This window comes from Amblyomma mixtum, chromosome 7 (genome assembly GCF_055824585.1).
Source record: "Amblyomma mixtum isolate Tamu chromosome 7, ASM5582458v1, whole genome shotgun sequence".
NCBI lineage: Eukaryota > Metazoa > Arthropoda > Arachnida > Ixodida > Ixodidae > Amblyomma > Amblyomma mixtum.
In genome coordinates this window covers 151,665,171-151,690,141 of record NC_143018.1, presented here as the reverse complement: position 1 = coordinate 151,690,141, position 24,971 = coordinate 151,665,171, and the positions used below count along the sequence as shown (strand labels likewise).

The window sequence follows — 24,971 nt, the reverse complement described above, 5'->3', positions numbered from 1 at the left end:
ATTCTTGTCGCTGGGGAGCGTCCTGTTACTTCATACATTGCTGTTGAAACAATGAGAACACACATTCGGCACCTCACGCGAGTACCGAGTCGTAATCTTGCAGCTCTCCCCGTGCTCAGACCACATACTACATTTGCAAAAGTAATTCAAGCTCATCGTGTCTATCTTCCTTAGCAGTTCGCCCATGCATCAAGATCATGTTCTCCCATACAGAGTCTCCATGAACCTCGGGTGCACCTCTCTATTCCGGGAATTACTAAGACATCTGGGGCGCGATTACGAGTCGCTCAAAATCGTCTCAATCGGAAAGTGTCTCAAAAAGTGTCTCATTTGCCCCGTTCTTATTGGTCGGTCGTGACCAGCGGCCATATTGGTTTTTTGCGTCACCGGCCGACGTCATAAACGCGCAGAAGTGTTGACGTTGCTCACCTAATTATGCGAGCCGATTGAGACGATTTTTCAGGATTGGAACGAGTGGTCTCAAACCGCTTGAGACAGAAAATGGCGGTTGTTTATATGGCCGGCGGCCGCGCGAACAACGGTGTAAGAGGGTGCATGAAGACGGTTTTGACGTGCCGGACGAGTTGTTTCGACGTTTTGACATAGGAAGGAGCATAATGGCTGTGCGAAGAACTCGCCGTTGAACTTGGAGGTGTGCGGGTGAGTGCGCGGTCAGTGGAGCGGCAAGTGCCTGTGCGCGCCTTCGCCGCCGGTGGGTTTCAAGACACCGTAGGAAATGAAGTAAACGTCGGCGTAGCCCAACCGACTGTGAGCAAGTGTTTGCGGTGAGTTGCGGAGACCACTGTCAAAGTTAAGTCGCAGAAGGTGCGCGCTTTTCGGCGAGACCCCTAAGACAAGGCGGCGGCGAAGGAGGACTTCCTTCGCATAAACATTCGCCACCGCAGTATCCCCGGCGGAGTCATCCGAGTATCATCCGAACGGCACGGCAACAACACCAACACGAATATCAAGTGCTTAATTCGAAGCGGGCGGCATGAGTTGGTTACGAGGCGGAAGAGTGATTGTTGCCGCAGTGACCGGGCGTGCCGGCTTTTAATTCCCTCAGTGAGATTGCAAGCTCCCAGCAGCTGCACCGGTCTGCTTCCGTATGTCGGCAGTTGCTGCAGTGTGATTATTCATGGTCGCCGGGTATTTTCTGAACAAAAATAAATATAATCACGCAACGCCCTTGGAGCACTTTTGCCATCGATAGCAGACTAGGTGAGTTCACACTGGCGAGTCGCGGAGGTCGCGCGACAGGCTGAAATCGATTTGTTACGCTCCCTCCCCGCTTTACATGTGCTTGGCGAACCGTAACTAATTGACCGAAATCGGTCGCCTAGAATACTAGCGCGACGTTTGCAACTCGCCAGTGCGAACTTGCCTTAAAGCTGCCTTCGCCGGTTTTCGAGCCAAGCGCTCCTTGCAAATTGATCTCGGCAGACCCGTAGCAATCACTGCCTTTAAATAGATTTTTCCGCGGACTTTAGACGTCCGCACAGTACCTTGATTCTATGTAGTGTGTAAAAAAAAAGGACAGCCGTCAATCAGCTGATTTTTTTCTGGCTGCCATGTTTACGATGAGTGTGTGCGTGGAGGGATAAGGCTGAATCCTTTGAAGGATGGATGGATGGATGGATGGATAGGAGCGCCCCCTTTGAAACGGGGTGGTGGCAATTGCCACCATGCTCAGCTTTTCTTTATTTATTATTTTTTTTTTGTTTACTGTGATGGCAATTCTCATTAAGATTCTCCATCAACTTTGCCTACGGTTTCCTACTATTCTAACCTTATGCCACATCTCTGATTTTCAGCCACCAATCCTCCAATCGCTTTTTGCTGACTTCCACTGCAGATTTATTTACATGACCATTGTTATCTTTAAACCCTAGGGCCTCAGAAAGAGTGACTGTGCCTGCATCGACATCCGGATGGATACCATCACATTTGATTATGAGGTGTTCAATTGTTTCCACAGATCTACCACACACTGCACATGTGTCATCTTCTTCGTTAAATTTCTTTTTGTAGCTGCGCGTTCTCAGACACCCTGATCTGGCTTCAAAAAGTAGGGCACTGCCTCTTGAGTTATCATAGAAAAATTCTTTCCTGATCTGCCTTTTCCAGAATCGATATAGTTCTACACTATGTTTCTTTTCCATTGAATTCATCCAATTTTTAACTTCCGCGTTTTTAACCTGTCGTTTATGGGGGTCTATTCTTGTGGTAACGCTCAAAGGGCTAGAAGCAGTTGTCGCTCTCTAGCACCAGCGTGCCAGCCCTAGCAGTCAGAGCTGTGACCCCCAACCCGCGGTGCGGTGAGTCGCAACCACGGCGGGTTCGGGCCAGAGGGGACAAACACGAGTATGCTACTCGGAGGAGCGTTTATTGCTCCCGAGCAATACAATGCAGCAGCAACAATACAACCGCCGTAACGAGCGAGGATGTTCCGCTCGCGTACGGGGGTGGAAAACACAAAGGGCAGAACGCACGCAAAAATGTGGGGGAAGTAGGTTCCGCTCACCTCGCGTGGTTCCTCGCTCACGGCCCGCGGCGGTCAAGTCACACACGGTGGCCGGGCGATAAGGGCAGCGGTCTCCGTGGCAGATCTCCGATCCGTGCGTGTGCACGGCTCCCGCCAGAAGACGAGCGAGCCTCGGGAGAATCGCGCCTTCTTCCCGGGCTGTGGAGAGGAGGTCTCTCCGTTGTGAAAGGAGAAAGAGGGAAAGTCCCTGCCGCGGCGTCGCGGCGGGGCGAGAAAGGAAGCGGGGGCGGCGTGAGTGCCCTCCCTCGCAAACCTTCCGAACGGCGCGCGCATAGCATCGCGTGATAATTACGCGCGGCCGTTACAATGGGGCAGGGGATTCATGTGTATCCCCACATCCCCCCCCTCCTTAAAACTGCCCTATGGCCAAGAAGAGACCGCGTTCACAAAAAGGGTATACCGAGTGGGGCCGGCGAAACGCCGTTTAACTTTAACAAAAAAAACCAATTAACAAAAGTCGGCTCACAGCCACTGGCGCCGTCGTCGAAGGCCATGGTCACTGGCGCCGAGAGGGGCTCCCTAGTCCGCCATCAAATCTTCGAAATCCATTAAAGGGTCTGCCGACGACGCCGTCGATGCCGAAGAAGGTGTCCAGGCCGGCGCAGTCGGGGACAGCTGGGACGGGCTTGGCCCCGAAGACGAGGGTTGAATGGGAACGCCGCAGCCGGTAGCCTCCTCCGTAACCCCGCTGCCGTCCAAATTAACGAGCAGCGACGCCGACGGCTCCGGACCGGCGCGCGCCACGGTCAGCAGCCACTGTGCATAGGCCGGGTCCTGGCCGACTCGCCGGATTACTTCCTTCACGGCCGCAGTCAATTGGGGCGCCGGTGCTGTTACCTGCGCAGCGGATTCCCTCTGGTGCCGGTCGATACGACCTCTGTGCAGCTTGGACTTGGAATGGGAGTCCGCCAGCAGCAGACCACCGCATACGCAAAACACGGAGCCGGGCGCCGGAGGCAGTGAGGCACCGTTGGCGCGAAGGTCCTCGTCATCCACGGTGCGTCCCTGAAAACGGGCCAGCAGACGATCAGTTTTCTTTCCCCTGTGGGTCCGCTCCTGCCGCTTCCATGGTGCCGCAGAAAAGTATGAAACCGGCGCCTCAGTGCCGCTGTGGTACGTCCAGGTTGCCACCGAACGCTTCTCCGGCGACTTCACCACCTCCGCCGTGCCCGGTTGTGCGGTGGGCCCCGAACCCGTAGATGTAGTGGCCCCGGGGCGTGCGGGTTGGTGCTTGAAATAATTGCCGTGCTGCTTCTTGCCTGCTGGTCCACTGGTATTAGGACTCGGATGCCGTGGGTGCGGCCGCCTCTTCTGGCCGCCGGAAAAGGTTCTCTGAGTCTGCATGACTTTTTTCCTTTCGACGATGCGGAACCACGGAAATTGACTGCGAATAGTTCGGTGTTCCGATGACGAGTGCAGATCCCCCAGGCTTGCAGGCCGCGCCCTTTCCCCTTGTCGGACCCGTACTCTCTTTCTTCTGACACTTGATTTACTAGGGCAGTCCGCCGCGATGGCCCACTGGACCCTCTCACTTGGTCGAACCGCTTGCGGTAGGCTCACCTCCTTTCCATCCCTGCGACCTTCGGCCCAGAACTCCGGCGGAACAGAGGCCATGTTCCGCTGCCGCCTCCTCCTGTCTCCAGGACCCGCGATGGCCCGCGCAGCGGGGTGTCGGAGCGCTCTTGCGGGTGAAGCCGTAGCCGGGGAGTCCGGGGCTCTCAGGCGGCCTCTCCGCCGCCGTTTTCGCTGTGTTAGACAAAGGCGCCGGTTTCCCCGAATTCCCGCTCGCTCGTCCCGCGGCCGACCGGAAGCTGTTCTTCTTCTGCGCAACTTGGTGGCGACAGCGGGCTCTTGGCTCCGGAATGCGGCCGCCCTCCAATCGGCCTGGCTCTCGGTGTTCGAAGCAGCAACGGTCGTTGCGGCGTCCGCTGGCTCTCCTCTGGGCACGCTGTGAAAGCTGGCCTGCGGCTGCAAAGCCGTCTTTTCTTTTTGTTACTTTTAACGATTTACCCACATTTTTTTTTTCTTTCAGTTAGGCTAACCCCGCTCGGTCTTTTCCGAAGAGAAAGCGTGTGCTTGCTCCGGAAGCCAACGTGCGAAATATGGAAGGGGTGTTCCGTCCATATTAAGCAGGAGAAATTACTCCCTGCGCGTTGTTCAGAGTTGTTTCTGCCGTGGGCGCAAGTTGTAACGAGGCGCCGGGCTCTGTTGTCGAGCCTTGCGTCTCGGTGCGGCTGCCTGCTGGCGGGGGAGGGTGTTCTCCTCAGGCCACTCGTTCCCTCTGTCAAAGTAGGGTTTGAGATCACAGACATGCACTGGCCCGCCGGTCGGTCTTAGCGTCAAGTCCGCCAGCCTGTAGACGAGAGAGGAAAGTTTCTCCCGAACTACGTATGGTCCCGTCCATTTCGGCGCCAGAGAAGCAGAAAACCGCTTACTGGCATCGCTCAGAACGTGACTGCGTCTCAACACCAGGTCACCCGGTTTGTAGTGAACTTCCCGGTGAGAGCGGTCATACTGCGCTTTCTGCTGGGCCCGAGCAGTGCTCAGATTCCGGCGTGCTTTGTCCAAAGCCTCCGTCATCCTCGCGCGCAGCCCGGTCGCATAGTCAGCGCGTGCCGACCAAGCAATCGGGGTGTTGCTGCGAACCTGTAGAGTAAGTTCTAACGGGTTCGGCAGCTCCCTGCCAAGGTTGAGAGCGGCAGGTGTGTACCCAGTCGAGCGGTTCACGGTCGACCTGAGAGCAAACCCAATCTCGGGGAGACAGGTGTCCCAGTCGATGTGCGTCTCCGCAAATGCAACGAGCATGTGCTTGATGTTGCGGTTCACGCGTTCCGTGGGATTCGCCTGGGCGTGGTACGTGGTTGTTCTCCTGTGCTTAATGCCAAGGGCCGCACAGGAGTCCACGAAAAGTTTGGCAGTGAAGTACGATGCATTGTCCGTTATCAACTGCCCGGGGTAGCCGAATCGTGTGAACACCTCGATCAGCTTCCCCATGATTACGCGTGCCGTCAGCTTTCGAAGTGGGAACAGTTCCACCCATTTGCTGAAATGGTCTGTGACAACGAGCAGATATTGGTTTCCACTCGGAGTCCTGGGGTAAGGTCCCATGACGTCACAAGCCGCAATTTGCCAAGGACCCTGGCTATTGATCGGCTGCATGAGCCCAGGTGGGCGTCCACCACGTGGCTTGACCCTTTGGCACACGTCGCACGAGCGGGCGTAGCGTATCGCATCCCGCTTCATGCCAGGCCAGGTAGCGAGGCGGCACAACTTGAGGTAAGTCTTAGGGCCACTCGCATGCCCAGCGATGCACGTGTCATGAAAGTAGCGTAAAAGTGCTCCTCTCAGCGTGCGTGGAATCACCACCTTGAAGGACTCGTGTGTATCCTTCTCGGAGGGGATATATCTCAGCAGGATGCCATCGGAGTCGAGCAGATAGGAATCCATCGCGCTCACAGCATTACCAGCTGTGTTCGAGCGCCCCGCACGGACAACAATACCAGTTGCCTCCATGTGCGCCGCGGCCGCGCCGCCCGGCTCCCTGAGCCCGTCGAACACTTTTCGACAAAATGGATCCTCCCGCTGTGCCTCCAACAGCTCCCTTCTGCTGAAAACGCTCACCACTGAACTGATGCCTTCAAAGTGGTTCACGCTTTCGCCCTGGGAAGGCGGGGTGTCCCTTCCCTCGGGGCGTTGTGTGAGCTGCGCGGCAGTCGCGCTGCTCTGGCTGTCGGGCGCGGCGGAGTGGGCAGTGTTGTTACTTCCCAAGCCGTCAACGGGCGCGCGCGAAAGTGCGTCCGCCACCACGTTGTTCTTGCCCCTCCTGTAGCGCACGGTAAAGTCGTAACGCTGGAGGAGTAGCGCCCATCGCGCTAGGCGTCCGGACGGCTCGCCTAGGCGTCTCAGCCAAGTGAGTGCCATGTGATCAGTCTCAATCACGAAAGCGACTCCATCGACATAGTAGTCGAACTTCCGCAGAGCGAAGATAATCGCGAGACATTCTTTTTCTGTCACGGAATAGTTTCTCTCTGCGGGAGTTAATGAGCGGCTGGCGAACGCCACCGGTCTCAGGCTACCTCCGTGCTCTTGAAGCAGGACTGCTCCTAAGCCCAGGTCACAAGCGTCCGTGTGGATCACAAATTCCCTGTTCAGGTCAGGCAGCCTTAGCTCTGTGGTTTCCGCGAGCGCGCAAGTGAGATGGCGTAGTGCCGCCTCTTGCTCGGGTCCCCAATGCCACTTCACACCTTTCCTTAACAGCGCTGTTAAGGGGGCTTGCAGAGCTGCGCAATCTGGGATAAACTGTCGATAAAAGTTCATCAGCCCCAGAAAGCGTCTTAGTCCGCCTATGTCTGCCGGCGACGGGAACTGCAAAATAGCCCGCAGCTTGTCTTCGCACGGCAGAAGGCGTCCTTTGTCTAGCGTAAACCCCAACAGTGTTATTCGGGTCTCCGCTATCTGGGTCTTGTTCGGGTTCAGAGTGATTCCCGCAGACCTCAGCCTTTCCAGTACATCCCTGAGATGGCGTAAGTGCTCATCAAAGGTTTCCGAATACACGACAATGTCATCCAGGTAAGCAAGAGCGTGGTGCCACCTTGCATCGCCTAGGACACGGTCCATCAGACGCTGGTACGTCGCGGGCGCGCCGACCAGGCCGAACGGCATTCGGGTAAACTGGAAAAGTCCCCTGTGACAAGTGAAGGCAGTTTTCTCTCGATCACTGGGGGTCATCTCCACCTGAAAGTATCCTCTGCTAGCATCGAGCGTAGTGAAGTACTTCGCTCCACCAACATTGGACACTATCGAGGGAATGCTCGGAAGTGGGTATGCGTCCTTCCGTGTCACCTCGTTCAGGCGTCGATAGTCCACACAAAGGCGGGTTGTTCCATCCTTTTTGGGCACCAGCACCACTGGAAACCCCCAGGGGCTGTTTGATCGTTCCACAACGCCTGTATCGAGAAGCTCGTCCAGTGCGTTATCGAGCGCTTTCCTCTTAGCCAAGCTGACTGGCCGAGGATTGCACTTCCATGGAACAGCGTCGCCTGTCTCAATTTTGTGCCTAACCAGCGTAGTGCAGCCAGGCCGCTCCGTGAATACGGCGTCGTACTCGTTTAGGAGCAGAGACAAACGCGCTTTTTCCTCCCCCGACAAGCTGTCTGAGTTGTCCAGCAGCGGGTGGGGAGGCCTGCATGCCGCCGCGGCACAGAGTGCAACCGCAGGGGGGACAGGGGGTCGCGCGGGAGGAGGGAGGTTCCCTCCCGCGCTTTTCCTCTCGACGCGGTCGACAGGCTGGTGGTTCAGCCGGGCCGAAGGCGTTTCGAGGCTCTTTTTCGGGCGATCGTTGCGTACGTCTGCGCGCGAAGCATCGGAAAGCGAATGTGCTCTCGACGCTTTTTGGGGTTGAACGAAAGGTTTCAGGGTGCCACATGCTCGCTCCCTATATCCTCCGTTGCAGACGTCAATAACAATGCCCGTCTTGGCGAGGAAGTCTCTACCAAGAATAATTGGAACCGATAGGCCGGGGAGGTGAGCGAAGCGCTGGCGCCTCACTCTTTTCTCCCACCGCACCACAAGCCGCGCGGCACCGCTCGCGTGTGCAATGCCGCTGGCTAATCGGAACGTGAGGTTGCTCGCTCGCAGTCGGAGTCCGTTCCGACGGAGATGCTCACATACCTCGTCGCCAAACAGGGATGCGCTCGCTCCTGTGTCTAGCAATGCCATGAACTTACGTTGTGCCACTGTAAGCTCAATAAGCGGTACTGGCGTGTCGCTGGGTGGTTCCAAACGACAAGCCAACGGAGCTAGGAGTTCGTGTGACTCACTGAGCACCGCTGTTGACGCCGCCGGCTGCGAAGGGTTGCTCACCGGCGGCTGCGTTCGTTTCCCGAAAGCGCGTGCTCTCGGTTCACGGGGCGTCTGCACTCCCGGGCGTAGTGCCCTCGTTGGTTGCACCGGTAGCAGAGGGTATTCGGCCATTGCCGGGCGGGGCAGTTGTCGCCTCGCGCCGGCTGACCGTTCCTCCCTGCCGGGCCTACCGTCGCAGTTGCCCTTTGGTCTAGCGTCCTCGGGTCGGTATGTCGGTCCCGATTCTGCATACCTTGGCCACGCGCAGCGTGTGCTGACCGCATAGCATACGTGTACGGGTCGAGAGCTCGGTCTGATAGTTCCCAACCGTCTCTCAATTGCCCGTCACTGAACGCAACCATTTCGGCTCCCCGGGAACGGTTTCGAAAAGTGTCTCCGTTCCAGGCGCATCGCGGCTCAAGTGCCTGCGACGCTGGCGGGGGTGGCCGATACGCGCGGGAGGCGAGTATGTCCGCCTGTATGCGCTTGGCTGCCGAGGCGAGTTCGTCCAAGTCCCTGAACGGTACGCCTCGTAGGTAGGCTGCGAAGGTAGGGTGCGCTTGTCGCGTAACACGCTCTACCTTCTCGCCGTTCGAAGCTGAGGGGTCTGCAAAACGATAGAGTTCGTCCATCGCCCTCACGTACTCAAGCAACGATTCGTCCGGATGCTGAGTACGCAGCTCCAACTCGCGCCGCAGACGACGCTCGTAATCTGCGGGCAAGAACTCCTCGCGAAACCTCGCTCGGAACTCCTCCATCGTGCGAGACCGATGGCCAGTAAGGCGGAACCAGCGGGCAGCCTGATCAGTCAGTGAGATTGGCACGACACGCGCCAGAATCTCGCCATCGGAAAGCCCTGTCGCCTGCTGGTAGGTCAGCATGCGCTCAAGGTACTCGTTGGCACTGACAAGATCATGGTAGCCACCGTAGCTGGGAAGGTCCACCCTTAGCCTCGGACTCGCCGCTGGAGCGGGTGTTTGCAGGTTGTTCTGCACGATACCCGTGAGGCTCTCTATGAGGCGCAAGGCGTTGCGCAACACAGCCTCTTGGGCCTGGCCAGGTAGTTCTGGCTGAGGGCCCAGGTGGGATGAGCAAGATTGCACGTGTCGCGCCATGCTCTCCCTACCTGGCGGCATAGCGCTTGGCGAGAAGTGCCTAGCGTCGCCGCTCGTCTGAGCCGGTGTGTCGTGTGAATCACCGCTCGGCTCAAACGATATAAGATCACAGGGGCTAGCGTCAGCCTCTGGGAACACACCTGCAGTAGTTGTTACTGCCGTGCCAAGATGTTGCTGCTGAGAAGCCGTATTGGACAACCACAGCAGGGACTGGATGTCAATCCCGCTCGCCGCCATGGCTAGTCTGTGTGTCGGCAGTCGCTCACACAGACACTCGGTTTGTCACACCTCTGGCCCCACGTTGGGCGCCAAGAATATGGGGGTCTATTCTTGTGGTAACGCTCAAAGGGCTAGAAGCAGTTGTCGCTCTCTAGCACCAGCGTGCCAGCCCTAGCAGTCAGAGCTGTGACCCCCAACCCGCGGTGCGGTGAGTCGCAACCACGGCGGGTTCGGGCCAGAGGGGACAAACACGAGTATGCTACTCGGAGGAGCGTTTATTGCTCCCGAGCAATACAATGCAGCAGCAACAATACAACCGCCGTAACGAGCGAGGATGTTCCGCTCGCGTACGGGGGTGGAAAACACAAAGGGCAGAACGCACGCAAAAATGTGGGGGAAGTAGGTTCCGCTCACCTCGCGTGGTTCCTCGCTCACGGCCCGCGGCGGTCAAGTCACACACGGTGGCCGGGCGATAAGGGCAGCGGTCTCCGTGGCAGATCTCCGATCCGTGCGTGTGCACGGCTCCCGCCAGAAGACGAGCGAGCCTCGGGAGAATCGCGCCTTCTTCCCGGGCTGTGGAGAGGAGGTCTCTCCGTTGTGAAAGGAGAAAGAGGGAAAGTCCCTGCCGCGGCGTCGCGGCGGGGCGAGAAAGGAAGCGGGGGCGGCGTGAGTGCCCTCCCTCGCAAACCTTCCGAACGGCGCGCGCATAGCATCGCGTGATAATTACGCGCGGCCGTTACAATGGGGCAGGGGATTCATGTGTATCCCCACACGTTCAATGCTCTTTCTTTCTCCGTCCTCATGACCGGCATACTTACTGGTTAGTTTTCTAGTTCTTTTCCGCCACTGTGAGTCAACGTTCTTTCTATATAAATATTTAAATACCTTAGCTGCCCATCTGTTATCGTCCAATTTCCTCAGGCGTTCTTCATATAGTATTTTACTCTTAGCTTCCCGTGCCTCGAACGATGCCCAGCCCATATCCCCTTGTACTGCCTCGTTTGTGGTTTTGCCGTGGGCACCTAGTGCTAATCTTCCAACAGCTCTCTGATTTACGTCTAATCTCGACTGAACTTCTGCCCTTAAGCACAGAACCGCATTGCCGAAAGTAAGTCCCGGCACCATTATTCCTTTCCAAATACCTCTTAGTACTTCATATTTGTTGTACCCCCATAATGCCCTATGTTTCATTATCCCGGCGTCTCTTCGTCCTTTTGCCCTAAGAGCCTGTTCATGCTTTTCCGTGTATATCTGCCCTTCGTTTAGCCATATCTCGAGGTATTTGTATTCGGCCACTTTGGGTATTTCGTGGCCTTGTATTGTAAGCACTTGATCAGTTGTATCGTTAAAAATCATCACACCTGATTTAGTTGCGCTAAAACTGAATCCTAGAGCGTCTCCTTCGTCTCCACAGCAATTAACCAAAGTTTGTAAATCTTCCTGGCTATCTGCTAACAGTACAATATCGTCCGCATACATTAAACCCGGGAGTCGCTGCTCAACTCTCAACTCGCTGCTCAAATAATCTCTCGGTGCCTATCGACAGCAAACATGGATTCTTTTCGCGCGTGTGTTTCAGACGGTGACTGGTCTCTTGTATATGAGAAAACAAATGCGAACGATGCCTACAATGCATTCCTCTCTATTTTTCGCCGTTACTATGACACCTGCTTTCCATATAGACGAGTGAAATCGAATGGAAGTATAAGAAAGCCTTGGGTTGGGCCCGACCATCTGAAAATGATAAAGAAGAAAAACAAACTTTTCAAAAAATTCCTGGACACCAGAGAGCCATCTGCTTTCTTAAAATTCAAGAAATGCAGAAATAAGTTAAATGCGGAGCTAAGGAAAGCGAAGAAATTGTATTATAATAACCTTTTTACAAATACGTTAAAGAGTCGTCCTCATAAGGCATGGAATGTTATAAACATGGTGTTGAAGGGCCGAAATCCAAGGTTTTCAGCGGCAGAATTTCTAAGCAATACAAACCTCTCCGGTGTTGACTTAGCGGAACACTTTAATACTCATTTTGTCAACTTGACAAATACACAAGATAGCCTGGAAGCAGATTTCACCTTTCCATCTCGCTGCAGTGACACTCTTTTTCTTCAGCCAACCGATGAGGCAGAAATTTGTTCCACATTTCTGAACTTACATAACAGTAATGCCAAAGATGCTGACGACTTGCAAATAAAGCCGGTTAAATACGTTATTGATATCATCGCACCCTATTTATCGTATATATTTAACTTAGTGCTTGAATCAGGCTGTTTTCCAACCGCTATGAAGAAAGCAAGAGTATCTGTTATACATAAGGGGGGCGAAAAGAATGATATTAATAACTATCGACCGATATCTATACTTCCTGTATTTTCAAAAGGACTAGAAAAACTAATATTTGCACGTATTAACATCTTTTTCTTGAAGCATAGCTTGCTAACCGACTGCCAGCACGGTTTCCGGAAAGGCAGGTGTACTGAAACGGCTTTACTTACAATGAAAGAACTTATAATTAACAACATTGACAACAACTACCTTACACTCGGCATATTTATTGACTATAGCAAAGCTTTCGACCGTCTAAATCATCAAATATTATTACACAAACTGTTTGCATATGGCTTACGTGGTGTATGTCATTCGTTGCTTGAATCTTACTTATGTGACCGCCAACAGTGTGTTTCTATTGACAATATCTGCTCGTCTTTTCAAACAGTTACCTCCGGCGTACCTCAAGGTAGTGTTCTGGGGCCGTTTTTGTTCAATGTATATATTAATGACGCTGTTGAAAATAGAAATACTGCATCATTTGTGCTTTATGCTGATGATATGAGCATGTTTGTTTCTGGTAAACATATTAGTGCAGTTCTAGCGGAAGCTCAATCTGAATTGCTGAAAATTTGGGATTGGTCCAATCTTAATGGACTAAAAATTAATACAACTAAAACTAAAGGTGTACTGTTCAAAGCCAGAAACAAACATGTGGATATAAACCACCCTCTTGTACTTGGTCCTGAAGTGATAACATTAGTTGATAAACTTAAAATATTGGGTGTAACCTTCTCCGCTGATATGACATGGACTAGTCATATCGAATCATTATCAAAACACCTATCAGCAGCAGCAGGTGCATTATCACGATGCCGGCATCTCTTACCAGTGAAAGCCAGACTCCAAGTTTACCACGCTCTTTTTGCTTCTAGAATTAATTACTGTACACTTGTGTGGGCTACAACGAGCCTTAAGAATCTGTGCATTCTTCATCGTTTGCAAAAGAAAGCTTTGCGCTACATTGGCAATCTCCCACGACTACATGCAACCGGCCAGTTATTTGCAGATTTTGGCATTATCAATGTGATGACTGTCTTTGAATTCCGCTTAGTCTACTCGTTGTTCTTTTCAAGTGAAGATTTTAAAGCATTTTTAACCGCTTCTTCTTGCTTAACTAGTCAAAGAAGTGATCCCCGAACCCGTGCTTCAGATATGTGGTTTCTACCACATCGTCGCACGGGATACTTACTTCAATCACTTACATACCAGGTTCCCTTTGTGCTGAATAAACATGAAAAACTGCGTGCTGATTTCACTACTTTTACTCGGAGACAAGTTCGCGAATATTTCATGAAACGTTGAAACAATCCTTTTGATGCTTTGATTGTATCCCTCTGGTAATACCATCAGGTTGCACTGTTATTTCGGTAACCACATATCTATTCTTTATACCTGTGTTTATACCTGTGTTTATACCTGTGTTTATACCTGTGTTTATACCTGTGTTTATACCTGTGCTTATACCTGTGCTTATACCTGTGTTTATACCTGTGTTTATACCTGTGTTTATACCTGTGTTTATGCTTGTGTTTATGCCTGTAATATGTTCCATGTAAAGCAGCTTCCTGCTAAAACTGTCGCCTGCTGATGTATGCGAGGGCCCTCGGCACTCTCAAGCAGTGAGAAACTGCTTTTTCGCTGAGGTGCCCCCCAACCTAGAGTTGGAAAATAAACATTGAATTGAATTGAATTGAATTGAACTACATTTCCGCCTAATCTGTACGATAGATTATAACCCAGATTACTTTCTTCTAGCCTTCTTTCCATATTTATCACGTAAAGCATGAACAGCAGCGGTGATAGAGGGCAACCTTGCCTTAATCCTTTGTGCACCCCTACAGTTGTGGTACTTTTTTTCCCTTCCCATGTAATTTCAACTTCATTATCTCGGTAGATTTCCTGTAGAAAATCAATTACCTCATCACCAATACCTAAATCTTTCAATATGCTCCACAGGAGTTCCCTGTTCACGTTATCGTATGCACCGCTTATGTCTAGAAAGGCTATAAACAGAGGTCTATTTTCCGCCTTAGCTATTTCTATGCATTGGGTTAGCACGAACAGGCTATCATCTAACCGCCTACCCCTTCTGAACCCATTCTGAAGTTCTCCGAGTATCCTATTCCCTTCTACCCATGACTGCATTTTTAATTTCACCGCCTGCATTGCCAGCCTGTACATAACAGATGTTATCGTAATCGGACGGAAGGATTTTATGTTCATCTTATCTCCTTTCCCTTTATAAATCAAATTCATTTTACTCTGTCTCCAGCTGTGCGGAATTTGTTGATTTGTTATGACTGCCTCCAATGCTTTTATCAGCGCGTCCTTGCTTCTTGGGCCAAGTTCATTAATCAGCTTAATTGGAATTTCGTCTATCCCTGCGGATGTGGTTTTAGGAATATTCGCTTCCGCCTTTTCCCAGTTAAGACTAGTCAGTTCTAAGCTGTTCTCTTTTGTGCTGTCCTGTGTTGCCGTCTCACTTGGGGAGATTACCCCATTGGCGTCGCTAAAAGACGCAGCTATAAATGACGTAATGTAGTCCACAGCATCGTCTCCCTCCAAACATTTTCCCTCAGCATCTATAATCTGTTCCTGCTTTCTTTGATTTGTTTTTCCCAACCAGCTTATATGGTTCCAGAATTTTCTTGGCCCCCCTTTATTTGCCTCGCGAACTTCAGCCAGCCATTTATCAGAGGACTGCTTTATTTTAGCCTGGACTAGGACCTCATCAGGCGGCAGCTCACGCCACCTAGCCGACGCTACCGACGCTTTTCCAGCGTCAGAGCACCCTCGTGGCAGCAAAAGTGACTGAAGAGCAAACTTAATTGCAAAATTGAGGACGCTTCTTCTTTTGCTTCATGTCGTTGAATTTGAAACATAGTTTGTTCGCGAAATAAAACATTCTTCAAATCATTAACGGCGTGTTTACAGCAAAACTTTAGCATACGGTCCCTTATTGCGCAACTAAATGCTTCCTGGGTGGAACCCTACTGTTAGACACCACAACCTCGCTGCTAATTGGTTGATTCCGCGGTCAACGACTCGCGGTGTCGTCATTTTGACGTCAGAGTCTCAAAATTGAGACAAAAACTCGTAATCGCGCTCCTGATTTATCTTTGCCTGCTCTCAAACAACTGACACTGCATTATCTGCATTTTAACCAGAAGGCTCAGTGACTTCAACAAGCTCTGCTGGGCCTGTGGTGGTACCAGCCAGGTCTATTATAATGAAGGTGAGGACTACCTATCTCACCTCTTCAACCGGTGCAGAACTAGTTGCCTTACCGGCTGCAGTAATATTCATTAGTCAGGCATCTGCACATGAATGGGCAGTTTTCAACACTCTAAAACATCCCTTCAAGGCCTGCAATCTGCACTACGCAATCTGTGCGCTGGACCGCCTTGATCCTCCCCCTTTCACAGAGGCGAAAATCATCGGTCCGTGGCCACAACAGTCGACTGCCATCAAGGCTTATAAGGCACTGTTTTGTTTTCTGAGAGCGACTGCCTTGATTGACAGAGTGTGACTGTGTTTCCCTTTCGTTCTCTCTTCCCTCTTTAATGCCCTCATTCCCTTCCCCTGGGCAGGGTAGCCAACCGGAATCCTTTCTGGTTCACATCCCTGCCTTTCCCCTCTCTCTGCATTCATCTATCTGAGACCGAGTTGTTGACTACCTGACAAGCCTTCATGGTGCAGATGTAGAATTTCTTTCAATAGATATAAAGAACCTGTACTACTTTTTGCCTCATCAACAGCTTTTAGAATGCATTGAAGACTGCATTCATAAATTTGGCGTCGTATTGTTTCAAAATGAAGCCGGTATTTCAGTTGATGGTTTCTTGAATTTAGTGTCCTTATACCTCTCGTCAACCTTCTTTAAAGGTGCAGTGAAGAGAAATCTGAACTCGTCTTTTGGCCGCGGGAACTTAATCTACAGGTTCCAAGCATTCTTAGAAACTGCAACTTATTGCCCAGTGTGGCCGATTTCCCTAATTAAATCGAATTAACGTCCGGCTCCCGCCTTTATTTTTTGAATTCTTCCCGTACGGTGGGCGGCGTCGACCAACGCGTGGAGTGCCTTTCAGCCAGCTCCGTGGAGGCTTTGCCTTCGCCTTATTTTGTATTTTAGGTTTCCGTGAATAAATAGTTTCATTCGCAGATATTGTTGCCGGAAAATAAGCCCGCAGAAACAAAAATACGCGTGGACTATTTGCTACTACGGATTACTACGTATTAATCCGCCGATGACAGAGCGGCAAGCCGACACGGGACTGGGTGAAAGGCACTCCACGCGTTTGTGGACTCCGCCCACCGTACGGGGAGACTTTAAAAACAAAGGGGGGAACCGGACGTTAATTCGATTTCATTAATGAAATCGACCACACAGGGCAATAAATCGAAGTGTCTAAGAATGCTCGGAACGTGCAGATTGAGTTGCCGCGGCAAAAAGACGAGTGCAGATCCCTCTTCAATGCACCTTTAAATGGAATGGGGAAGTCTACCTGCAAGAAAAGTTAGTGTGTATTGGTTCGTGCAGAGCGCCTGCCCTTAGTGACTTGTTTCTTGCGAGCGCAGATAGAAGGATCCAGAGTAATCTAGACTAGAGCACTGCACGGGCCTAAATCTGAGGCCCGGATTCAGTGCTCGTCTCGAGTGCAGGCAAAGTCCTCCGTGCACTGAAATCGCCTGCAAACACGTCTGGGCAGCAGAAGGGATCGGAAGAAGGAAGAAGAAAGATAGTGGTTATGCCGTATGTCCACGCGCTGTCGCACCGGATTAAGAAAGTGGGGAACAAGCATGGGGTAGAAGTTCTGTTTTCTGCTCCTAACAAGCTAGAAAGAGTGGGAGCGGCGGTTCAAAGAAGGCATGAGGGGCGCAGAAGAGATGCTTGCAACATCAATCATGTGACAAGATATGTTCCCTGTAAGACTGGCGTAGTTTATCAGATCCCCTTGTCCTGCGGCCTAACCTACATCGGCCAGACTGGCCGCTGTATTAACGTGCGGCTCATGGAGCACGCTAATTCTTTAAAGAACAAGGAAACAAACCTAGCAAAACATTGTTTCACATGCAAATGCACGCCGTTTTTTGGTGATACTGACGTGTTGTTTCGTCATTCTGACCAGCGCACTAGAGAAATTGCTGAAGCCTTTCACATTAACAGGAAAGATAAAGGGTGCGTGAGTGCGCCATCTCTAACATTATCTGTAAGGGAAATGAAAATGCTACACAGTGGTTAGTGCTTCTGTGGATACACACGTGCTTTTAAAGCGGTTTTTACCTTTTTTAGTAATATGAGATTGTTGACATTGCGCATGTGCGCTGTTTTCATGTGTGTTGTCGTGTGTGTATATTATGACATGCTTCTTCCTAATAAAAATCAGTTGTAAGTTCAGCGCTGTGTGTGTCTTGTCTCCTTCTTGGTCTGTGTGTGTTTGCGCTGTTGAACCATCACTATGAGGCCCAAGCCCGGCCCGGGCCCGAGACCTGCAGCCCGAACCCGGCCCAGGCCCGCGGCTTCAAGCCCAGGCCCGGCTCAGGCCCGCTAAGTTTTCGCTCTAGCGAGCCCGGCCCGGCCCGTGAATCCCGGAGTGAACCCAGCCCGGACCCGGCCCGGCCCGTTTCACAGTAACGCTTGAGGTATACTGCTCACTCTGAGCAAGTAGACTTCTACTAGACCGATAAGAAACTGGCCGACAAAGGTTCTGAAACCACAGTTTGGCTCGCAGAAAGTTGGTTCTTTTTAACGCAGAAGGAAGTGATTAATGAAATGAACGGCGGCGCAACAAGAAGAACACAACAAGAGAGGGGACACCACATGCGCACACTACCAACTGTTTATTGCATGGAAAGGTGGCATATTTAAACATACAGCTCAGGCATGACACTCATCGCATTATCGCACAGACCCAACACGTGGAAAAGAAACAGCAACATCAGGATGAAAGACAAGAACCCTTAACCTCTGCAGAAAAAAACTAAAGGATTTTGATAACAGAACTTTGAGCAGGCCATCTCGTAGCAAAAGCAGAGTCAACAATCGTAGCAAAAGCAGTGTCAAACACTGTTGTTTGTTTTAGGCGGGTTGTTAACTTTGTTACTGTTTTTTTTTTCGTTTTTTTTTTCGTTTTGTTGTTTCTCGGATTCTGACTTCTTTTGCTTTACACGTTTGACGCTGCCTTTGCTACGATTGTATCTTTTTTTGACTGCTTTTGCTTCTCTTCTTTGATACTGCTTTTGCTACGATTGTTGACTCTGCTTTTGCTACGAGATGGCCTGCTCAAAGTTCTGTTATCAAAATCCTTTAGTTTTTTCTGCAGAGGTTAAGGGTTCTTCTCTTTTATCCTGATGTTGCTGTGTTTTTTTTTCCACGTGTTGGGTTCGGAGAGATAATGCGATTAGTGTCATGCCTGAGCTGTATGTTTAAATATGCCACCTTTCCATGCAATAAACAGTTGGCAGTGTGCGCATGTGGTGTCCCCTCTCTTGTCAGTGTCCTTGTTGCGCCGCCGTTCATTTCATCATGCACCAACTCGCCCCTCAGGCCATTCTTCTGAAGTGATTAAGAGTAGTGCTCGCCAGGTCCTCTTTTGGACAATGATCTCGTGTAGGTGCGCAAAGATAAACTCGGAAGTTCCGAGAGCCAAATAAAAAGGGCTGCATACGTGAGTAATAGACTACTTTGCATTCCCCCATGATTTTAATCAGTTATAATTTGCCGCCCCTGAAGTATAAACATTAAAGCTGCCTAGCAAGCAGTAGGACTTTTTTAGCGTACGCAATCTCACAGGTTGAACTCATACTCGTAGCCGAACTGGTCGCCTTTAAGCAAAAACGAAAAACTAAAAGGCATGCCGTATTTCACGGTGTGTGTTTTTAAGACTATAAGCGTCCTAAACTAATGTCCTTCCCTAATGCATTTATAATAGTGTATAAGTATGTTTTGGATGACGAACGATCAGTGGCCAATCAAGACCGGTTAAATTTTACTCTTGCTGGTGGAGCAGAAGATAGCGCGTGAACCACATGATAACTTACAAAGCAAAACACTTGTCATGTCAACCAGGCTCAAGAAGCGAGGAGGGATAGATGTTGTTATGAGATGAAATTTACGCTCTCGCGAGCTTTTGTGGCTATTTCATTTACGAGACGTTCCGCTCAGCTGATCAAAAACAAAACCAAACGCGCTTTATAAAGTTTGTGAATTTTCTCACATGAGAAAAATATAGCTATAGGTTGGTTGGTTTGTTTATAGGGTTTAACGTCCCAAAGCGACTAAGGCTATGAGAGACGCCGTAGTGGAGGACTCCGGAAATTTCGGCCACCTGGGGTTCTTTAACGTGCACTGACATCGCACAGTACACGGGCCTCTGGAATTTCTCCTCCAAAGAAATTCAACCTCCGCGGCCGGGATCGAACCCGCGTCTTTCGGGTCAGCAGCCGAAATATAGCTATAAAATAAAAGCTATGTTTTGCGGGCTTAAGGGCCCAACGGGAGTCAGGCTTTGAGTGACACCGAAGCAGAGTGCTCCGGATCATTTCGACCACCTGGGTTTCTTCAACGAGCAATGACACTATAAAGTACTGTCTTTGTCAAAAGTAACCAGGCTGCATGGCTCGCTTCTCGTTCGCATATAGAGCCCTCGCGGCTTCCTTAAAGATCAAAAAGTACTTTGAAGGTGAGTAGAGGTGTTCTCGTTATACCGCACAGCGATTTAGAGCTTGAGGGCTGGTATAATAACTTCAGTATACGACTGAGAAGTAAACCTCGCAGTTTATACTTTTGGCAAAGACTGTACATGGCGGTCATGCTTGCCGCCTAAATACAAATGCGGCCCCGAGGCTAGGAGCAAACCCTGGTTCCCCGGCGCGGTAATCAAGCGCCTTGACCACTAAGCCACCGCGGCGCAGAAATAGGGAAATAAATAAGTTAATGAATAAAGCTTAGTTTTTTTCTCAGCGCGTACTATATAACCCATGGCTCATCCGTGTCGCTGCTCCAATGCCGCAGTTGTGTACTTCACTCTGCAATAGTGAATGAATAGCCGGACACCAACCGTTTCTATACGGACCCAAGCCTGGCTCGGGTCCACAGCTTTAAGCCCGAGCCCGGCCCGGGCCCGCAACTTCAGGCCCGGGCCCGGCCCAGGCCCGGCAAAACAGATCATGTCCCGGCCCGGCCCAGCCCGCGGGCCGGTCCGGGCCCGGGCTTTAGGGCCGGCCCGAGCCCGTGCAGTGCACTAATCTAGACATTAAAGTGGTGATAAAAACGTCCCGTTTTGTAGATGATTACTTCGTTGTTCTTCGGAAGAGTAGGGAAGCTTTCTTCATGTAGCAGAAAGCACAATGATCCGGTTTTTATTTAAAACTAGTTTCTCCGAGTCATTATGCTGGATGTATGAGCCTAGAGGGAATAAGGCTCTCTACCGTTTACCTCGGCACATACGAAGTTGGTTAAAAGAGGAGTAGTAAAAACATGCCTGTCTAATGCAGTAAATAAGTCATGCACATGTATAATGACCAGTTTCAGTAATCAGGTTGATCGTTCGCCTTCAGGCAGCGGGCTACCCGAGGTACCTCGCAGTAGCAGTAACAGAAAGCATGCGCGGACAAAGAAAAAACTCAAGATTGACAGATAAAAAGGAAGGTCGCAACAAAATTCAAGTAATGCTGTATATTCCCAGGCTATCATACGGCCTAAAAAAGATTTTAGAGAAAATTGGAGTTAAAGTTTGCATGTCAGTCCCAGAAAAGTTTTCCCGCATGCGTAAGGACACATGTCACGATGAGCAGGATAGGAGCACAGACCTTTCGGATAGGAGCACGGACCTCTGGGCAGGATAGGAACGCCTGCTCTGTACGGCATCAGAACCCCTTCGTAAGTTGTACCGATAACGTTGTATACAGGTTACCGCTTTCATGTGGCATGTTGTATATTGGACATACAGGCCGGTGCCTGAATAAGCGACTCAGCGAGCACTAGAGAAACGTTAGAGATGAGGGGCCAGGTAATTTGGCTCGTCACTGCCGTGGTCACAAGTGCGCCTAAGTTCGAGGAGTGTTCAGTGTTAGGAAAAAATAGTGATAAAAAAACCGAGGGCGATATTGGAAGGTGCGGTGATAGAAAAATTGGGATTGGAAACTTGTGTTAGTGATCCTTCGGTGTCATTATCAAGGAAAGACTTTGCTTTCTTAGATTGAAGGCAGCGGGCGAGAGTGTGAAACGTGCTCACTGATTGGTGGCTTTCATTGTGGGTTTTCTCATTCCTTGACACGTCATGATAAAGATTGTTCAGTGGAGGTGTAGCGCTATGTGCGCTATGGATCCTCACGCTTGTTGCGGAATTGTCGGCACAATGCCCGCTGTGCTGTTCGGATTTTGCGCCGCGTATGGGGGTAGTGTTGTGTCCTGGAAGGGGCAGCGCATTATTGAAAATCACCTTCGTCGTCGTGATGAGGACCGCTAAGGCGGAAATATTCTCTGGATGGCAGGAGATGCTCGCGATTGCGTCGCAAGAGGTGCCCGTCTTCCGCCATGACGCCCATCATGGTGCCCGTCTTCCGCCATGACCTTGGTTGACCAGACGACCGAAGAACCCGAGCCTTTCTTGTCCATGACGAGCCGTCTTTTATTCTGACCGTATCGCCGTTGTTGAGTGGTGCGTATGGCCCTTTTGAGTAGTCTTTTTGCTGGCGTTTGTCAGCCCGCTGGCTTTGTCCGACCTGAACGGCTGGGAGAGTTGTTCGCAGCGAGCGCCCCTGGAATATTTCGTAGAAGAACTGCAGATTGGGCTAGTTGGTGTAGATTCATAGTGATGGTTCAACAGCGCAAACACACACAGACCAAGAAGGAGACAAGACACACACAGCGCTGAACTTACAACTGATTTTTTATTAGGAAGAAACATGTCATAATATACACACACGAAAACAACACACATGAAAAAACACCGCACATGCGCAATGTCAACGATCTCATAGTACTAAAAAAGGTAAAAACCGCTTTACAAGCACGTGTGTATCCACAGATCCACTATCCGCTGTGTAGCATTTTCATTTCCCTTACAGATAATGTTACAGATGGCGCACTCACGCACCCTTTATCTTTCCTGTTAATGTGAAAGGCTTCAGCAATTTCTCTAGTGCGCTGGTCAGAATGACGAAACAACACATCAGTATCACCAAAAAACGGCGTGCATTTGCATGCGAAACAATGCTTTGCTAAGTTTGTTTCCTTGTTTTTTAAAGAATTAGCGTGCTCCATGAGCCGCACGTTAATACAGCGGCCAGTCTGGCCGATGTAGGTTAAGCCGCAGGACAAGGGGATCGATAAACTATGCCAGTCTTACAGGGAACATATCTTGTCACATGATTGATGTTGCAAGCATCTCTTCTGCGCCCCTCATGCCTTCTTTGAACCGCCGCTCCCACTCTTTCTAGCTTGTTAGGAGCAGAAAACAGAACTTCTACCCCATGCTTGCTCCCCACTTTCTTAATCCGGTGCGACAGCGCGTGGACATACGGCATAACCACTACCTTTCTTCTTCCTTCTTCCGATCCCTTCTGCTGCCCAGACGTGTTTGCAGGCGATTTCAGTGCACGGAGGACTTTGCCTGCACTCGAGACGAGCACTGAATCCGGGAAACCAGCTTCCCTACATCTGTTTGCCTGGGCTAAAAGACTAGACATCATTTTATGACCACAAGATTTCTTCACTGCCATGCCTAAGCATCCCGTAACAATACCACTTTTTACGATCTTAGAATGAAAGGACTTGTAATTTAAAAGGGGCTTTTCACTCCTAGGCGAATACTGCCAACAGACATGATTGGGTTCGAAAGACAACTTTAAATCAAGGAATTGCAAGTCTGTTTCTAGAGGGACTTCATGTGTGAACGTCAGTCCCGACCCATTACGTGCAAAAACATCAAGGACATTTGACACAAATTGCGGATTCACGGACCTAGCTAGCACTAAGAAATCGTCCACGTAACGGAAAATGCGTATGCAGCATCCGGCTAAATCACTCTCAATTTTCATATCAACCCGGCTTAGATAAATGTTGCTTAGAACGGGTGCTACCTTGGCACCTATGCACACACCTGACTTTTGCATATAAAGTTGACCATCCCACTCAACAAACGTGTTACTCAAGTAATAAGATAACAGTTCTAAAAAGGATCGCGTTGTAATTCCACACTCATTTTGGAACACGCATTCATCGTTGTCCTCCGTAATACATTGCTGAACATACTGGATAAGTTGAAAGTGCGGAAGAGAATAAAACAAATCAACCACATCCACGCTAAAACCAGCGCATTGTGCCGGGCTCTCATTTCGGAGGAATTCAGCAACTGCCTCAGAATTGGGTACGAGAAACGGATCCTTCACGCGAAGTGACGACAAGTGACGACACAGATAGGTAGACACAGCCAACTGCCATGAATTGCGCTCCGAGATGATTGCCCGGAAAGGAACGTTAGGTTTGTGCGTCTTAGCACTAAAGAAAATTTCTAGCACGGAGCGTTCACTTTCCTTCACTTTCTTAGCTATACCTTCTAACTTTAACTTCTTAAGTAAAGTCACCGCCTTCTGCTTGCACTGGGCAGGATTCCTAGCAACACTTTTGAAGTTCTTCATAACCGCTTCCCGGGCCTTCTCAGAAAACTGGTCCTCTGACATTAGTACGAAAAAGCCTTCTTTATCCGACTGGACAGTGCGCAAGCGATTATCGCAGAGATAGTTGACTAATGAGCGAAACTGCTTAAACTTCCCTTTCGAGCTAGCGCATCTAGAAACGGCATCAATGCACTCAGACTCACACTTAGATCTGTCTTCAGCTGGGGCTTTGGAAGACACATCTCGTGCAAGCGCCAACCTTTCAACAGTTCTCATGCCAGATTCTAGGCAAAACTTGGGTCGTAGCCGTAAAGTTTCTGCATGCTTGGGATCCACGGCGAAGTCTCCCAGTACCAAAAGCTTCCCTCCGGCTGACAAATTCCTCTTGGCTTTTGGAAGAGAAGGGCGGACCAAGTTCCGCATGAATTCCGTAAGCTGGTCTGTGGTCCTACACCAATCACGAAAAACACGCTGGTTATGGCGAGGCGTTCCGCTGGCACATCTTGTCCACAACACATCCTTGAAGAATCTTGCCTGGTTTCCCGGATTCAGTGCTCGTCTCGAGTGCAGGCAAAGTCCTCCGTGCACTGAAATCGCCTGCAAACACGTCTGGGCAGCAGAAGGGATCGGAAGAAGGAAGAAGAAAGGTAGTGGTTATGCCGTATGTCCACGCGCTGTCGCACCGGATTAAGAAAGTGGGGAGCAAGCATGGGGTAGAAGTTCTGTTTTCTGCTCCTAACAAGCTAGAAAGAGTGGGAGCGGCGGTTCAAAGAAGGCATGAGGGGCGCAGAAGAGATGCTTGCAACATCAATCATGTGACAAGATATGTTCCCTGTAAGACTGGCATAGTTTATCAGATCCCCTTGTCCTGCGGCTTAACCTAGATCGGCCAGACTGGCCGCTGTATTAACGTGCGGCTCATGGAGCACGCTAATTCTTTAAAAAACAAGGAAACAAACTTAGCAAAGCATTGTTTCGCATGCAAATGCACGCCGTTTTTTGGTGATACTGATGTGTTGTTTCGTCATTCTGACCAGCGCACTAGAGAAATTGCTGAAGCCTTTCACATTAACAGGAAAGATAAAGGGTGCGTGAGTGCGCCATCTGTAACATTATCTGTAAGGGAAATGAAAATGCTACACAGTGGATAGTGGATCTGTGGATATACACGTGCTTGTAAAGCGGTTTTTACCTTTTTTAGTACTATGAGATTGTTGACATTGCGCATGTGCGCTGTTTTTTCATGTGTGTTGTTTTCGTGTGTGTATATTATGACATGTTTCTTCCCAATAAAAAAT

General features: G+C 50.3%; 2 protein-coding genes across 2 annotated transcripts in view; one reads left to right on the top strand and one right to left on the bottom strand.

Annotated features, from left to right (window-relative positions):
• The window catches only part of LOC149337871 (lipase member K-like), a 316,672-nt gene that overhangs the window by 146,440 nt on the left and 145,261 nt on the right, over nucleotides 1-24,971 (top strand). The gene's annotated exons all lie outside the window — the stretch shown is intronic.
• Nucleotides 8,404-9,819, bottom strand: LOC149337873 (uncharacterized). Its single transcript, XM_089553657.1, has one exon. The coding sequence runs from the start codon at nucleotides 9,736-9,738 to the stop codon at nucleotides 8,404-8,406; it is 1,335 nt and encodes a 444-aa protein (XP_089409783.1). The 5' UTR covers nucleotides 9,739-9,819.

Excerpts from the sequence above, each read along its gene's own strand:
- LOC149337873 (XM_089553657.1), bottom strand. The coding sequence starts at position 9,738 with ATGGCGGCGAGCGGGATTGACATCCAGTCCCTGCTGTGGTTGTCCAAT.